The sequence below is a fragment of the Ranitomeya variabilis genome, chromosome 1 (genome assembly GCF_051348905.1).
Source record: "Ranitomeya variabilis isolate aRanVar5 chromosome 1, aRanVar5.hap1, whole genome shotgun sequence".
Lineage (NCBI taxonomy): Eukaryota > Metazoa > Chordata > Amphibia > Anura > Dendrobatidae > Ranitomeya > Ranitomeya variabilis.
This window is the reverse complement of record NC_135232.1, coordinates 605,275,375-605,293,410: the sequence shown is the minus strand read 5'-3', so window position 1 is coordinate 605,293,410 and position 18,036 is coordinate 605,275,375. Positions and strand designations below refer to the sequence as shown.

The 18,036-nt window shown below is 43.4% G+C and overlaps 1 protein-coding gene across 9 annotated transcripts in view; it reads right to left on the bottom strand.

Moving 5' to 3' along the window:
• IGSF9 (immunoglobulin superfamily member 9) overlaps positions 1 to 18,036 on the bottom strand; it is a 102,881-nt gene that overhangs the window by 42,115 nt on the left and 42,730 nt on the right. For all 9 annotated transcript variants that reach the window (XM_077259797.1, XM_077259789.1, XM_077259738.1 and 6 more), the window contains exons 5-7: positions 2,326 to 2,477; positions 313 to 430; positions 90 to 231 (exon numbers count right to left, since the gene is read on the bottom strand). In XM_077259797.1, the coding sequence (XP_077115912.1) occupies positions 90 to 231; positions 313 to 430; positions 2,326 to 2,477 (412 nt within the window). The remainder of the gene's footprint in view (positions 1 to 89; positions 232 to 312; positions 431 to 2,325; positions 2,478 to 18,036) is intronic.

Below are 18,036 nucleotides of genomic sequence, written 5' to 3'. Positions count from 1 at the left end.
AGGAGACTAGCACACACATAATATTAGATGCAGCAGATAGTATCACACATGATGGGCTTAGATACAGCAGACAGTATCACACATCTCACCTGAGCAGATAGACGTTACTGTTCCCGTGGAACCAACTGTATGTGAGGTTGGCGGGGTAGGCCTCAGCCTGGCAGGTCAGAAAGGCGTCTTGGGAAACGTTCACGGTGACGTTTTCTGGAGGGATGACGATGATGGGCGGGCCTGCACAGAAAATACAGGAATGACCACAAAACATTTCTAGGGGTCTTCTCACTTTCCGTATTACGTAGGATCACTTAATACCTTGGACCAGGACACGGCTGGTGTGGGTCACCTCGCCCTCTTCACTAACAGCATAACATGTGTAGGCACCGGCATGGGAGCGCTGCACCCCGACTATTCGTAATGATCCATTATTAACCTACATGCATCAAGAGGGAGATAAAATGGAAAATCAGAAAAGAAACATAGTGCATCAATCCATAATCGACAAGTCTACAATATAATATTTCCTATTTTCAGTCTTAAATTAAATAGTGAAGTGTCCCTTTAATTATACTAAATGCTGACTATGCACTATAAAACAAGTGCAGTTACCAGCAGTCAACACTAGAGGGCGGCGGTGACATACAGACAGCAGCTTCCACCATCCTCACTATAATGCACCCCAGTCACCTATTGTTAAAAGGGAGGAAGACAATGCGAGCTCTGAGTAAACAGGGCGATACTGGGACCGCACATCTGACTTCCAAAAACAACAGATTAGTGTTTACTGTCTTCAGCGTGAATCCATCCCACCACAGTATAAGCGAGAAAGGGTGTGCTGTGTACATATGGCTTCAGGCCTGCAGTACCAGTTACTGGAAGCCACTGTCACCACAATGTCTTCCCAGAGACGTATTAACGTGATGCAGGGTAAAAAAAAATGACAACAGTCAGGAAAAAATGTCCCTAAAACCACTTTACAGAATATGAGTTTGGATTTGAAAGCTGAATCATGTATGCCTTATTTTCAGTTGTGCACGTACATTTAATACCAATAAAGTGGGCTCATTAAACCACTAGCTAAGCAGGGGTGGTGTCCTGACCACTGTCCCCTCCCATGCTAAGCACATTTATTAACAACATTAAAGCATGTGATACTCCTAAAACCACATGAAGACCTAATAAAGCAGGGGCAGACCTCCTACAATTGCTCCCTCCCACGGCACTTTTACTAATAGCAGTAAGGCCTGTCGAACTCATAAAACTACATGTAGATCTAACTACGCATGGGCGGAGTTTTGATAACTGCTCCTTACCACACTCAGCACATATTTTAATAGGAGTAAGGCGTGTCAAACTCAAAGCTAAATGTAGTCCTACCTAAGCATAGGCGGAGCTCTGACAACTGCTACGCCCCACACTCAGCACATTTATTAATAGGAGTAAGGCATGTTGTACTCAAAGCTAAATGTAGTCTTAGCTAAGCATGGGCGGAGCTCTGACAATTGCTACACCCCACACTCAGCACATTTATTAATAGGAGTAAAGCATGTTGTACTCAAAGCTAAATGTAGATCTAGCTAAGCATGGGCGGAGCTCTGACAACTGCTACACCCCACACTCAGCACATTTATTAATAGGAGTAAGGCATGTTGTACTCAAAGCTAAATGTAGTCTTAGCTAAGCATGGGCGGAGCTCTGACAATTGCTACACCCCACACTCAGCACATTTATTAATAGGAGTAAAGCATGTTGTACTCAAAGCTAAATGTAGATCTAGCTAAGCATGGGCGGAGCTCTGACAACTGCTACACCCCACACTCAGCACATTTATTAATAGGAGTAAGGCATGTTGTACTCAAAGCTAAATGTAGTCTTAGCTAAGCATGGGCGGAGCTCTGACAATTGCTACACCCCACACTCAGCACATTTATTAATAGGAGTAAAGCATGTTGTACTCAAAGCTAAATGTAGATCTAGCTAAGCATGGGCGGAGCTCTGACAACTGCTACACCCCACACTCAGCACATTTATTAATAGGAGTAAGGCATGTTGTAATTACAGCTAAATGTACACCTTGCTAAGCATGGGCAGAGCTCTGACAACTGCTACGCCCCACACTCAGCACAATTATTAACAAGAGTAAGGCATGTTGTACTCAAAGCTAAATGTAGATCCAGATAGGCATGGGCGGAGCTGACAGTTGCTAATGCCCACGCTCAGCACCTTAATTAAGAGCAGTAAGGCAAACTCCTAAAACTACATGTAGAAATAAGCAGGGCAGGGCCTCCTCTCTCCCACACTCAGCGCCTTGTGAATCTCCTGACTTGCCTGGATCTTGTCTCCATTTGGTATGTTGACATTATTCTGCTTCCAGGAGACGACCGGCTGCGGATTCCCGTTGGCGACACAAGTGAGAGTCAAGGTGTCTCCAATACGAACCTCTACGTATGTGGGTGGAGTCTCAATGAAAGAAGGCGGGGCTGTGAAAGAAAAAAAATGGAAAAAGTTTAAATGAAGTATGTTAAAATCTTGCATTGCGGAGAGGATAGGTTGCATTGGAGCGATGCTATATAGACACTCTGTATTAAAAGTGTAATTTTTACACTCTACATAAAATTATGGATAATGGGACATCATTGGTCAGAAATTGCAGAAGCAGCTGCCAGCAGCAGATCTTGATGATCTGCCGAAGTGCTTTCAGCGGCACAACTTTCCTCCGACAACCATTAATAACCTCACTGATAGCATTAGAGGCTGTAAGTGCGGGGATTTCTGTATGTCACGCTCATCTCATACTCGATAATGACTAAATTGAGATATTTCAAAAATTTTGTTTTCATTATTTGCACATCTCAATCCTGTTGTTTCTACAATCCCACAACTTTTTTTTCTTGGTGTTGCAATTTCAATGTTGAGGAGTGTACTTCTTGTTATACATCAGTCTCGGCTTTTGGTGCAGCTCTGCTCCCTTCTCATATGGCTGCTGCCCTTTGCTTTGCTCCAAGTTGAGCTTTACAAGTTGCCTCGGTGATGTCATCAATCAAGGCCTTTTCAGGCTCACTTAGACACACCTGAGGTGTCTGAGATTCTAATGGGTTAAGGCGCTGTTGTTTTGAAGATTGCCACCATCTCCTCTGACTCCAATGACTGCTTCGGTATGTGTGCTGCTTTAATCGTGCCATTTTTTACATGCCACTGTACATACAGCTGGTATAACCTGGGCAATTTCTGCATATAATTACAGTGGGATGTAAAAGTTTGGGCACCTCTGGTCAAAATTACTGGTATTGTGAACAGTTAAGAAAGTTGAAGATGAAATGATCTCTAAAGGACTAAAGTCAAAGAGGACACGTTTCCTTTGTATTTTAGGAAGAAAGCAAATAGATTGTCATTTTTTACATTTTCATAATTACAAAAAGGAAAATGGGCCGATGCAAAAGTTTGGGCACCCTTGGAGATTTGTGTGCGCAGATAACTTTGACCAAATCTTCATACCTTAATTAGCCTGCTAGGGTTATGGCTTGTTCCATAGCTCCCAGCTGTCCCTCATTGTGTGGGACTGTCCTGGTTTTGAGCCTTTGCCCCGCTTTCCAGCACGGGATGCTCTGCTTCCCGCAGACAGCAGGAGAAGCAGCCGACACGCCCCCTTGTGTTAAGCCATGCCCCCTACCCTTCCGTATGCAGTGCAGTACGTATCAGCCGGTCATCCCTGTCAGCCGCAGAGCCTTACACCACATATTGGCTGCCTGCTCTGTGCGCACAGGACGGGAGGAGTCAGGGGTCACATGATCGGGACCTCCGTGGATTGCAGGACTCGGCTTTGCTGGTTGCCAACTTGCCACATGGTGCTGCTGGATGAGGTAAGTAAGCTGCCTTGTGTTTTGTCAGGAGGTGTACAGTGTGGATGTAGCAGAGCCATGTCTGTATGAGGTGTATGGAGTGGAGCCGTGTGTGTATGAGGTGTATGGAGCGGAGCCGTGTGTACGAGGTGTACGGAGCGGAGCCATGTGTATGAGGTGTATGGAGCGGAGCTGAATGTGTACGAGGTGTATGGAGCTGAGCCGTGTGTGTACAAGGTGTATGGAGCGGAGCCGTGTGTGTATGAGGTTTATGGAGCGGAGCCGTGTGAGTATGAGGTTTATGGAGCGGAGCCATGTGTGTGTGAGGTGTATGGAGCGGAGCTAAATGTGTACGAGGTGTATGGAGCTGAGCCGTGTGTGTAAAAGGTGTATGGAGCGGAGCCGTGTGTGTATGAGGTGTATGGAGCGGAGCTAAATGTGTCTATGAGGTGTATGGAACAGAGCTGAATGTGTACGAGGTGTACGCAGCAGAGCTGAATGTGTACGAGGTGTACGGAGCGAAGCCGTGTGTACGGAGCGGAGCAGTGTGTGCAAAGTGTACGGAGCACAGCCGCGTGTGTAGAAGTAGCTATGTGTGGCCATTATACGGTACAAAGTATCATGTGCGGCCAATATACAGTATGGAGCATCATGTGCGGTCATTATACAGTATGAAGCATCATGTACAACCAATATACAGTATGGAGCATCATGTGTGGTCATTATACAGTATGGAGCATCATGTGGGATCATTATACAGTATGGAGCATCATGTGCGGTCATTATACAGTATGGAGCATCATATGCAGTCATTATACAGTATGGAGCATCATGTGGGGCTATTATACAGTATGGAGCAGCATGTGCGGTCATTATACAGTATGCAGCATCATGTGGGGTTATTATACAGTATGGAGCAGCATGTGCGGTCATTATACAGTATGGAGCATCATGTGCAGCCAATATACAGTATGGAGCATCATGTGTGGTCATTATACAGAATGGAGCATCATGTGCGGCCAATATACAGTATGGAGCATCATGTGCGGTCATTTTCAGTATGGAGCATCATGTGGGGCTATTATACAGTATGGAGCATCATGTGGGGCTATTATACAGTATGGAGCATCATGTGTGGCCATTATACAGTATGGAGCCTCATGTGCCGTCATTATACAGAATGGAGCATCATGTGCCATCATTATACAGTATGGAGCATCGTGTGTGGTCATTATACAGGATGGAGCATCATGTGCGGTCATTATACGGTATGGAGCATCATGTGCGGTCATTATACAGTATGGAGCATCATGTGCGGTCATTATACAGTATGGAGCATCATGTGCGGTCATTATACGGTATGGAGCATCATGTGCGGTCATTATACAGTATGGAGCATCATGTGCAGTCATTATACAGTATGGAGCATCATGTGGGGCTATTATACAGTATGTGCGGTCATTATACAGTATGCAGCATCATGTGGGGCTATTATACAGTATGGAGCAGCATGTGCGGTCATTATACAGTATGGAGCATCATGTGCAGCCAATATACAGTATGGAGCATCATGTGTGGTCATTATACAGAATGGAGCATCATGTGCGGCCAATATACAGTATGGAGCATCATGTGCGGTCATTTTCAGTATGGAGCATCATGTGGGGCTATTATACAGTATGGAGCATCATGTGGGGCTATTATACAGTATGGAGCATCATGTGTGGCCATTATACAGTATGGAGCCTCATGTGCCGTCATTATACAGTATGGAGCATCATGTGCCGTCATTATACAGTATGGAGCATCGTGTGCCGTCATTATACAGTATGGAGCATCGTGTGTGGTCATTATACAGTATGGAGCATCATGTGTGGCCATTATACAGTATGGAGCATTATGTGCGGTCATTATACAGTATGGAGCATCATGTGGGGCCATTATACAGTATGGAGCATCATCTGTGGCCATTATACAGTATAGAGCACTGTGTGGCCATTATTGTTGTGAATTCCGTTCTTGGACTCCCTCCTGTAGTCATGAATGGTACTTCAGTGAGTTCTGTCCTTGGACTCCCTCTGGTGGCTTTGAGTGGTACTGCTGATCCTTGAGGTTGCTTTCCCAGCTGCCCTTGTTGATCGCTAGGCTGGCTTCTCTATTTAACTCCACTCAGATTGTTACCTCATGCCTGCTGTCAATGTCTCAGTGCTGGTTCAGATCTCTGTTGGATTTCTCTGATGACCTGACTGTTCCAGTAGCAGCTAAGTCACTGCTAGCTCATTTATTGTTCATTGTGTTCTGAATATATTTCTTAGTACTTGCTAAGTTCTGTCCAGCTTGCTTTCATGATATTTCCTTGCTAGCTGGAAGCTCTGGGGGCGCAGGGGTGCACCTCCACACCGTGAGTCGGTGTGGAGGGCTTTTTGCACACTCTGCGTGGTTTTTGTAGTTTTTTGTGCTGACCGCATAGATCCCTTTACTATCCTCTGCTTATTTAGTGAAGACTGGCCTCCTTTGCTAATACCGGTTTCATTCCTGTGTTTGTGACTTTCCTCTTAACTCACCGTCAATATTTGTGGGGGGCTGCCTTTTCCTTTGGGGAATTTCTCTGAGGCAAGGTAAGGCTTTATTTCCTATCTTTAGGGGTAGTTAGCTCTTAGGCTGTGAAGAGGCATCTAGGGAGAGTTAGGTACGCTCCACGGCTATTTCTAGTGTTTGTGTGATAGGATCAGGGTTTGCGGTCAGCAGAGCTCCCACTCCCCAGAGCTTGTCCCGATTTCCAGTTTAACCATCAGGTCATTCTAGGTGCTCCTAACCACCAGGCCTTCATAACACATTATACAGTATGAAGCATCATGTGTGGCCATTATACAGTATGGAGCACTGTGTGGCCATTATACAGTATTGAGCATCATGTGTGGCCAATATACAGTATTGAGCATCATGTGTGGCCATTATACAGTATGGAGCACTGTGTGGCCATTATACAGCATTGAGCATCATGTGTGGCCATAATACAGTATTGAGCATCATGTGTGGCCATTATACAGTATTGAGCATCATGTGTGGCCATTATACAGTATTGAGCATCATGTGTGGCCAATATACAGTATTGAGCATCATGTGTGGCCATTATACAGTATGGAGCACTGTGTGGCCATTATACAGCATTGAGCATCATGTGTGGCCATAATACAGTATTGAGCATCATGTGTGGCCATTATACAGTATTGAGCATCATGTGTGGCCATTATATAGTATGGAGCACTGTGTGGCCATTATACAGCATTGAGCATCATGTGTGGCCATAATACAGTATTGAGTATCATGTGTGGCCATTATACAGTATTGAGCATCATGTGTGGCCATTATACAGTATGGAGCACTGTGTGGCCATTATATAGTATGGAGCACTGTGTGGCCATTATACAGTATTGAGCATCATGTACAACCAATATACAGTATGGAGCATCATGTGTGGTCATTATACAGTATGGAGCATCATGTGGGATCATTATACAGTATGGAGCATCATGTGCGGTCATTATACAGTATGGAGCATCATATGCAGTCATTATACAGTATGGAGCATCATGTGGGGCTATTATACAGTATGGAGCAGCATGTGCGGTCATTATACAGTATGCAGCATCATGTGGGGTTATTATACAGTATGGAGCAGCATGTGCGGTCATTATACAGTATGGAGCATCATGTGCAGCCAATATACAGTATGGAGCATCATGTGTGGTCATTATACAGAATGGAGCATCATGTGCGGCCAATATACAGTATGGAGCATCATGTGCGGTCATTTTCAGTATGGAGCATCATGTGGGGCTATTATACAGTATGGAGCATCATGTGGGGCTATTATACAGTATGGAGCATCATGTGTGGCCATTATACAGTATGGAGCCTCATGTGCCGTCATTATACAGAATGGAGCATCATGTGCCGTCATTATACAGTATGGAGCATCGTGTGTGGTCATTATACAGGATGGAGCATCATGTGCGGTCATTATACGGTATGGAGCATCATGTGCGGTCATTATACAGTATGGAGCATCATGTGCGGTCATTATACAGTATGGAGCATCATGTGCGGTCATTATACGGTATGGAGCATCATGTGCGGTCATTATACAGTATGGAGCATCATGTGCAGTCATTATACAGTATGGAGCATCATGTGGGGCTATTATACAGTATGGAGCAGCATGTGCGGTCATTATACAGTATGCAGCATCATGTGGGGCTATTATACAGTATGGAGCAGCATGTGCGGTCATTATACAGTATGGAGCATCATGTGCAGCCAATATACAGTATGGAGCATCATGTGTGGTCATTATACAGAATGGAGCATCATGTGCGGCCAATATACAGTATGGAGCATCATGTGCGGTCATTTTCAGTATGGAGCATCATGTGGGGCTATTATACAGTATGGAGCATCATGTGGGGCTATTATACAGTATGGAGCATCATGTGTGGCCATTATACAGTATGGAGCCTCATGTGCCGTCATTATACAGTATGGAGCATCATGTGCCGTCATTATACAGTATGGAGCATCGTGTGCCGTCATTATACAGTATGGAGCATCGTGTGTGGTCATTATACAGTATGGAGCATCATGTGTGGCCATTATACAGTATGGAGCATTATGTGCGGTCATTATACAGTATGGAGCATCATGTGGGGCCATTATACAGTATGGAGCATCATCTGTGGCCATTATACAGTATAGAGCACTGTGTGGCCATTATTGTTGTGAATTCCGTTCTTGGACTCCCTCCTGTAGTCATGAATGGTACTTCAGTGAGTTCTGTCCTTGGACTCCCTCTGGTGGCTTTGAGTGGTACTGCTGATCCTTGAGGTTGCTTTCCCAGCTGCCCTTGTTGATCGCTAGGCTGGCTTCTCTATTTAACTCCACTCAGATTGTTACCTCATGCCTGCTGTCAATGTCTCAGTGCTGGTTCAGATCTCTGTTGGATTTCTCTGATGACCTGACTGTTCCAGTAGCAGCTAAGTCACTGCTAGCTCATTTATTGTTCATTGTGTTCTGAATATATTTCTTAGTACTTGCTAAGTTCTGTCCAGCTTGCTTTCATGATATTTCCTTGCTAGCTGGAAGCTCTGGGGGCGCAGGGGTGCACCTCCACACCGTGAGTCGGTGTGGAGGGCTTTTTGCACACTCTGCGTGGTTTTTGTAGTTTTTTGTGCTGACCGCATAGATCCCTTTACTATCCTCTGCTTATTTAGTGAAGACTGGCCTCCTTTGCTAATACCGGTTTCATTCCTGTGTTTGTGACTTTCCTCTTAACTCACCGTCAATATTTGTGGGGGGCTGCCTTTTCCTTTGGGGAATTTCTCTGAGGCAAGGTAAGGCTTTATTTCCTATCTTTAGGGGTAGTTAGCTCTTAGGCTGTGAAGAGGCGTCTAGGGAGAGTTAGGTACGCTCCACGGCTATTTCTAGTGTTTGTGTGATAGGATCAGGGTTTGCGGTCAGCAGAGCTCCCACTCCCCAGAGCTTGTCCCGATTTCCAGTTTAACCATCAGGTCATTCTAGGTGCTCCTAACCACCAGGCCTTCATAACACATTATACAGTATGAAGCATCATGTGTGGCCATTATACAGTATGGAGCACTGTGTGGCCATTATACAGTATTGAGCATCATGTGTGGCCAATATACAGTATTGAGCATCATGTGTGGCCATTATACAGTATGGAGCACTGTGTGGCCATTATACAGCATTGAGCATCATGTGTGGCCATAATACAGTATTGAGCATCATGTGTGGCCATTATACAGTATTGAGCATCATGTGTGGCCATTATACAGTATTGAGCATCATGTGTGGCCAATATACAGTATTGAGCATCATGTGTGGCCATTATACAGTATGGAGCACTGTGTGGCCATTATACAGCATTGAGCATCATGTGTGGCCATAATACAGTATTGAGCATCATGTGTGGCCATTATACAGTATTGAGCATCATGTGTGGCCATTATATAGTATGGAGCACTGTGTGGCCATTATACAGCATTGAGCATCATGTGTGGCCATAATACAGTATTGAGTATCATGTGTGGCCATTATACAGTATTGAGCATCATGTGTGGCCATTATACAGTATGGAGCACTGTGTGGCCATTATATAGTATGGAGCACTGTGTGGCCATTATACAGTATTGAGCATCATGTACAACCAATATACAGTATGGAGCATCATGTGTGGTCATTATACAGTATGGAGCATCATGTGGGATCATTATACAGTATGGAGCATCATGTGCGGTCATTATACAGTATGGAGCATCATATGCAGTCATTATACAGTATGGAGCATCATGTGGGGCTATTATACAGTATGGAGCAGCATGTGCGGTCATTATACAGTATGCAGCATCATGTGGGGTTATTATACAGTATGGAGCAGCATGTGCGGTCATTATACAGTATGGAGCATCATGTGCAGCCAATATACAGTATGGAGCATCATGTGTGGTCATTATACAGAATGGAGCATCATGTGCGGCCAATATACAGTATGGAGCATCATGTGCGGTCATTTTCAGTATGGAGCATCATGTGGGGCTATTATACAGTATGGAGCATCATGTGGGGCTATTATACAGTATGGAGCATCATGTGTGGCCATTATACAGTATGGAGCCTCATGTGCCGTCATTATACAGAATGGAGCATCATGTGCCGTCATTATACAGTATGGAGCATCGTGTGTGGTCATTATACAGGATGGAGCATCATGTGCGGTCATTATACGGTATGGAGCATCATGTGCGGTCATTATACAGTATGGAGCATCATGTGCGGTCATTATACAGTATGGAGCATCATGTGCGGTCATTATACGGTATGGAGCATCATGTGCGGTCATTATACAGTATGGAGCATCATGTGCAGTCATTATACAGTATGGAGCATCATGTGGGGCTATTATACAGTATGGAGCAGCATGTGCGGTCATTATACAGTATGCAGCATCATGTGGGGCTATTATACAGTATGGAGCAGCATGTGCGGTCATTATACAGTATGGAGCATCATGTGCAGCCAATATACAGTATGGAGCATCATGTGTGGTCATTATACAGAATGGAGCATCATGTGCGGCCAATATACAGTATGGAGCATCATGTGCGGTCATTTTCAGTATGGAGCATCATGTGGGGCTATTATACAGTATGGAGCATCATGTGGGGCTATTATACAGTATGGAGCATCATGTGTGGCCATTATACAGTATGGAGCCTCATGTGCCGTCATTATACAGTATGGAGCATCATGTGCCGTCATTATACAGTATGGAGCATCGTGTGCCGTCATTATACAGTATGGAGCATCGTGTGTGGTCATTATACAGTATGGAGCATCATGTGTGGCCATTATACAGTATGGAGCATTATGTGCGGTCATTATACAGTATGGAGCATCATGTGGGGCCATTATACAGTATGGAGCATCATCTGTGGCCATTATACAGTATAGAGCACTGTGTGGCCATTATTGTTGTGAATTCCGTTCTTGGACTCCCTCCTGTAGTCATGAATGGTACTTCAGTGAGTTCTGTCCTTGGACTCCCTCTGGTGGCTTTGAGTGGTACTGCTGATCCTTGAGGTTGCTTTCCCAGCTGCCCTCGTTGATCGCTAGGCTGGCTTCTCTATTTAACTCCACTCAGATTGTTACCTCATGCCTGCTGTCAATGTCTCAGTGCTGGTTCAGATCTCTCTTGGATTTCTCTGATGACCTGACTGTTCCAGTAGCAGCTAAGTCACTGCTAGCTCATTTATTGTTCATTGTGTTCTGAATATATTTCTTAGTACTTGCTAAGTTCTGTCCAGCTTGCTTTCATGATATTTCCTTGCTAGCTGGAAGCTCTGGGGGCGCAGGGGTGCACCTCCACACCGTGAGTCGGTGTGGAGGGCTTTTTGCACACTCTGCGTGGTTTTTGTAGTTTTTTGTGCTGACCGCATAGATCCCTTTACTATCCTCTGCTTATTTAGTGAAGACTGGCCTCCTTTGCTAATACCTGTTTCATTCCTGTGTTTGTGACTTTCCTCTTAACTCACCGTCAATATTTGTGGGGGGCTGCCTTTTCCTTTGGGGAATTTCTCTGAGGCAAGGTAAGGCTTTATTTCCTATCTTTAGGGGTAGTTAGCTCTTAGGCTGTGAAGAGGCGTCTAGGGAGAGTTAGGTACGCTCCACGGCTATTTCTAGTGTTTGTGTGATAGGATCAGGGTTTGCGGTCAGCAGAGCTCCCACTCCCCAGAGCTTGTCCCGATTTCCAGTTTAACCATCAGGTCATTCTAGGTGCTCCTAACCACCAGGCCTTCATAACACATTATACAGTATGAAGCATCATGTGTGGCCATTATACAGTATGGAGCACTGTGTGGCCATTATACAGTATTGAGCATCATGTGTGGCCAATATACAGTATTGAGCATCATGTGTGGCCATTATACAGTATGGAGCACTGTGTGGCCATTATACAGCATTGAGCATCATGTGTGGCCATAATACAGTATTGAGCATCATGTGTGGCCATTATACAGTATTGAGCATCATGTGTGGCCATTATACAGTATTGAGCATCATGTGTGGCCAATATACAGTATTGAGCATCATGTGTGGCCATTATACAGTATGGAGCACTGTGTGGCCATTATACAGCATTGAGCATCATGTGTGGCCATAATACAGTATTGAGCATCATGTGTGGCCATTATACAGTATTGAGCATCATGTGTGGCCATTATATAGTATGGAGCACTGTGTGGCCATTATACAGCATTGAGCATCATGTGTGGCCATAATACAGTATTGAGTATCATGTGTGGCCATTATACAGTATTGAGCATCATGTGTGGCCATTATACAGTATGGAGCACTGTGTGGCCATTATATAGTATGGAGCACTGTGTGGCCATTATACAGTATTGAGCATCATGTGTGGCCATTATACAGTATTGAGCATCATGTGTGACCATTATACAGTATGGAGCACTGTGTGGCCATATTTTTTTGTTTATAATTATTCTTTATGAAAAAGAGTGATCAGCAGTGCTAAATGGGTGTGGTTGGGACGTGGATATGGGTGTGACTAGTAATGAATGGGTGTGGTAAGAGGCATGGCCTAAAATTTGCAAACTTTATCCCTCTTTCCCGTCTTCAAAAGTTGGGAGGTATGCTTGTTCACTATCATCGTCAGGAAACACCTTGTGATGCAAATCTCCCAGCTTTATAAAAAACGAGCCTCCTCTAACCTCGTGCCAAAAAACTGCAGCCATGGATTCTTCTAAGCAGCTGCCTAGCACTCTGAAAATGGTGGTGGCTCACAAAGCAGGAGAAGGCTATATGAAGATCCTCAGTGCAAAATGTAATTAAGAAATTGCAGTTAACAAGAACCGTGGCGATCAAAATAAGGTTTGAAAGACCAAGCAAAATTTCAGTGAGAGCTGCTTGTAGGAATGCTAGAGAGGCAAATCAGAACCCCCACTTGTCTTCAAAAGACCTTCAGAAAGATTTAGCAGACTTTGAATTTGTGTTAGATTGTTCTACTGTTCAGAGACACCTGCACAAATATGATCTTCATGTAAGAGTCATCAAAAGAAAACCTCTCCTGCATCCTCACCATACAATTCAGAGGAAGGAGTATGCAAATAACATCTAAACAAGCCTGGTGCATTTTGAAAATAAGTCCTGTGGACCGAAGAGGTTACAATAGAACTGTGTGGCTACAATGATCAAAGGTATGTGTGGAGAAAACCCCCCACAGAATTTCAGGAATAGAACATCTCCCCAACCACTAAGAATGGAGGTGGATGAGTCATGCTTTGGGGTTGTGTTGCAGCCAATGGCACTAGGAACATTTCACGGGTAGACGGAAGAATGGATTCAATTAATTTTTAACAAATTCTTGATGCAAACATAACAACATATATAAAATAGCTGAAGTTGAAAAGAGGATGGCTTCTACATGGATAATGATCCTAAGCATACCTCAAAATCCACAATAGATGACCTCAAAAGGCGCAAGCTAAAGATTTTACAATGGCCCTCACAGTCCTCTGATCTAAACATGATTGAAAATCTGTGGCTAGACCTCAAAATAGCAGAGCATGCAAGGCAACCTAAGAATCTCACAGAACTGGAGGAATTCTCCAAGGAAGAATGGATGAAAATCCCTCAAACAAGAATTGAAAGACTCTTGCCTGGCTACAAAAAGCATTTACAAGCTGTGGTACTTGCAAAATGAGGTGCTACTAGGTATTAACCATGCAGGGTGCCTTTTGCATCCGCCCATGTTCCTTTTTGCAATTTTTAAAATGTAAAAGATGACTATATGTATATAATCAAATCAAATACATATATACTATATGTATATAGTTATACCAAAAGTGTATAGGCATATACTTGCCTAAAATACAAAGGAAATGTGTCATCTACATTTAAGCCTTTTATAGATCATTTCATCTTCAACTTACTTAACTGTTCAAATAGCAGTCATTTTGGTCAGGGGTGCCCAAACTTTTATATGCTACTGTATATATGTACAACTGATATAACCCGAGTACCTCCTGTATATAATTATATAAGTACAGCTGGTGTAACCTGAGGATCTCCTGTATATAATTATATACACTACTGTTCAAAAGTTTAGGGTCACTTAGAAAATCTCCTTATCTTTGAAAGAAAAGCACATTTTTTTTCCAATGAAGCTAACATTAAATGATTCAGAAATACGCTCTATACATTGTTAATGTGGTAAATGACTATTCTAGCTGCAAACGTCTGGTTTGTAATGCAATATCTTCATAGGTGTATAGTGGCCCATTTCCAACAACCATCACTCCAGTGTTCTTATGGTATTTGTGTTTGCTAACTGTGTAAGAAGGCTAATGGATGGTTAGAATACCATTGAAAACCCTTGTGCAAGTATGTTAGCACAGCTGAAAACAGTTTGGCTGATTAGAGAACCTATAAACCTGACCTTCTTTTGATCTAGTGAGAATCTGGAGCATTACATTTTTTGGTTCCATTAAACTCTCATAATGGCCAGAAAAAAAGAACTTTCATGTGAAACTCGACAGTCTATTCTTGTTCTTAGAAATGAGAGAAATTGCCAAGAAACTGAAGATTTCCTACAACGGTGTGTACTACTCCCTTCAGAGGAGAGCACAAACAGTCTCTAACCAGAGTAGAAAGAGAAGTGGGAGGCCCTGCAGCACAACTAAGCAACAAGAGAAGTACATTAGAGTCTGTAGTTTGAGAAATCGACGCCTCACAGGTTCTCAACTGGCAGCTTCATTAAATAGTACACGCAAAATGCCAGTGTCAACGTCTACAGTGAAGAGGCGACTCCGGGATGCTGGCCTTCAGGGCAGAGTGGCAGAGAAAAAGCCATATCTGAGACTGGCTAATAATAGGAAAAGATTAATATGTGCAAAAGAACACAGACATTGGACAGGGGAAGATTGGAAAAAAGTGTTTTGAACAGACGAATCCAAGTTTGAGGTGTTTGGATCACACAGAAGAACATTTGTGAGACGCAGAACAACTGAAAAGATGGTGCTGGAAGAGTGCCTGACGCCATCTGTCAAGCATGGTGGAGGTAATGTGATGGTCTGAGTTGCTTTGGTGCTGGTAAAGTGGGAGATTTGTACAAGGTAAAAGGGATATTGAATAAGGAAGGCTTGATTGGAGCCAATTTCATCCTACAACGGGACAATGACCCAAAGCACACCTCCAAATTATGCAAGAACTATTTAGGGAAGAGGCAGACAGCTGGTATTCTATCTGTAATGGAGTGGCCAGCGCAGTCACCAGATCTCAACCTCATTGAGCTGTTGTGGGAGCAGCTTGACCATATTGTACGCAAAAAGTGCCCATCAAGACAAACCAACTTGTGGGAGGGGCTTCTGGAAGCATGGGGTGAAATTTCTCCAGATTACCTCAGCAAATTAACTGCTAGAATGCCAAAGGTCTGCAATGCTGGAATTGCTGCAAAGGGAGCATTCTTTGACGAAAGCAAAGTTTGAAGGAGAAAAATTATTATTTCAAATAAAAATCTATTTTTCGAACCTTGTCAATGTTTGGACTAGATTTTCAATTCATTTGGCAACTCATTTGATTAATAAAAGTATGAGTTTTCATGGAAAACACAAAATTGTCTGGGTGACCCTAAATTTTGGAACGGTAGTGTATGTACAGCTGCTATAACCTGGGAATCCACTGTATATAAGTTTATATGTACAGCTGGTATAACCTGAGCATCTCCTCTATATAATTATACTGTATATATGTACAGCTGGTATAACCTGGGCATCTCCTCTATATAATTATACTGTATATATGTACAGCTGGTATAACCTGGGCATCTCCTCTACATAATTATACTGTATATATGTACAGCTGGTATAACCTGGGCGTGTTCTGTATATAAGTATATATGTACAGCTGGTATAACCTGGGAATCTCCTGTGTATAGTTATATATGTACAGCTGGTATAACCTGGGCATCTCCTCTATATAATTATATATATGTACAGCTGGTATAACCTGGGCATCTCCTCTACATAATTATATATATCAAAAAGAAAAAGAAAACCAAGCAGCCATAAAGTCCCATAAAATAGTAAACTTTATTAAGCAACATTAAAACCACCAAATAAGATACAGTGATGCAACATAGGGGAATAGACATGCATTCCTAATGGCCATAAATAGCGGGCCAGGACAACAACACAAATCCTGCTAGAGTGTAATAATAAGCCTCATTGTAATAAATGCCCATAGCTACAAAACAAATATTGGATCAGTGCCATAGCATGGGAAAAATTGATGTCAATCAACCGGCATAAGTACATACCCAGTGTACGCAGGATGGATGGGTGACCGGACCCGACCCGGTTGATTGACATCAATTTTTCCCATGCTATGGCACTGATCCAATATTTGTTTTGTAGCTATGGGCATTTATTACAATGAGGCTTATTATTACACTCTAGCAGGGTTTGTGTTGTTGTCCTGGCCCGCTATTTATGGCCATTAGGAATGCATGTCTATTCCCCTATGTTGCATCACTGTATCTTATTTGGTGGTTTTAACCCCTTCCTGACGTCGGACGGGATAGTACGTCCGACGTCAGGTCCCCTGCTTTGATGCAGGGCTCCGCGGTGAGCCCGCATCAAAGCCGGGACATGTCAGCTGTTTTGAACAGCTGACATGTGCCCGCAATAGCGGCGGGTGAAATCGCGATTCACCCGCCGCTATTAACTAGTTAAATGCTGCTGTCAAACGCAGACAGCGGCATTTAACTACCGCATCCGGCCGGGCGGCCGGAAATGACGTCATCGCCGACCCCGTCACATGATCGGGGGTCGGCGATGCTTCAGTATTGTAACCATAGAGGTCCTTGAGACCTCTATGGTTACTGATCGCCGGTAGCTGTGAGCGCCACCCTGTGGTCGGCGCTCACAGCACACCTGATTTTCTGCTGCATAGCAGCGATCTGATGATCGCTGTTATGTAGCAGAGGCGATCGCGTTGTGCCTGCTTCTAGCCTCCCATGGAGGCTATTGAAGCATGGCAAAAGTTAAAAAAAAAAAGTTTAAAAAATGTGAAAAAAATAAAAAAAACATAAAAGTTTAAATCACCCCCCTTTCGCCCCAATGAAAATAAATCAATAAAAAAAAAATCAAACCTACACATATTTGGTATCGCCGCGTTCAGAATTGCCCGATCTATCAATAAAAAATAAGCATTAACCTGATCGCTAAACGGCGTAATGAGAAAAAAATCCGAAAAGCCAGAATTACGTTTTTTTGGTCGCCATGACATTGCATTAAAATGCAATAACGGGCGATCAAAAGAACGTATCTGCACCAAAATGGTATCATTAAAAACGCCAGCTCGGCACGCAAAAAATAAGCCCTCAACCGACCCCAGATCATGAAAAATGGAGACGCTACGAGTATCGGAAAATGGCGCAATTTATTTTTTTTTTTTTTAGCAAAGTTTGGATTTTTTTTTCACCACCTAGGTAAAAAATAACCTAGTCATGTTAGGTGTCTATGAACTCGTAATGACCTGGAGAATCATAATGGCAGGTCAGTTTTAGCATTTAGTGAAACTAGCAAAAAACCCAAGCAAAAAACAA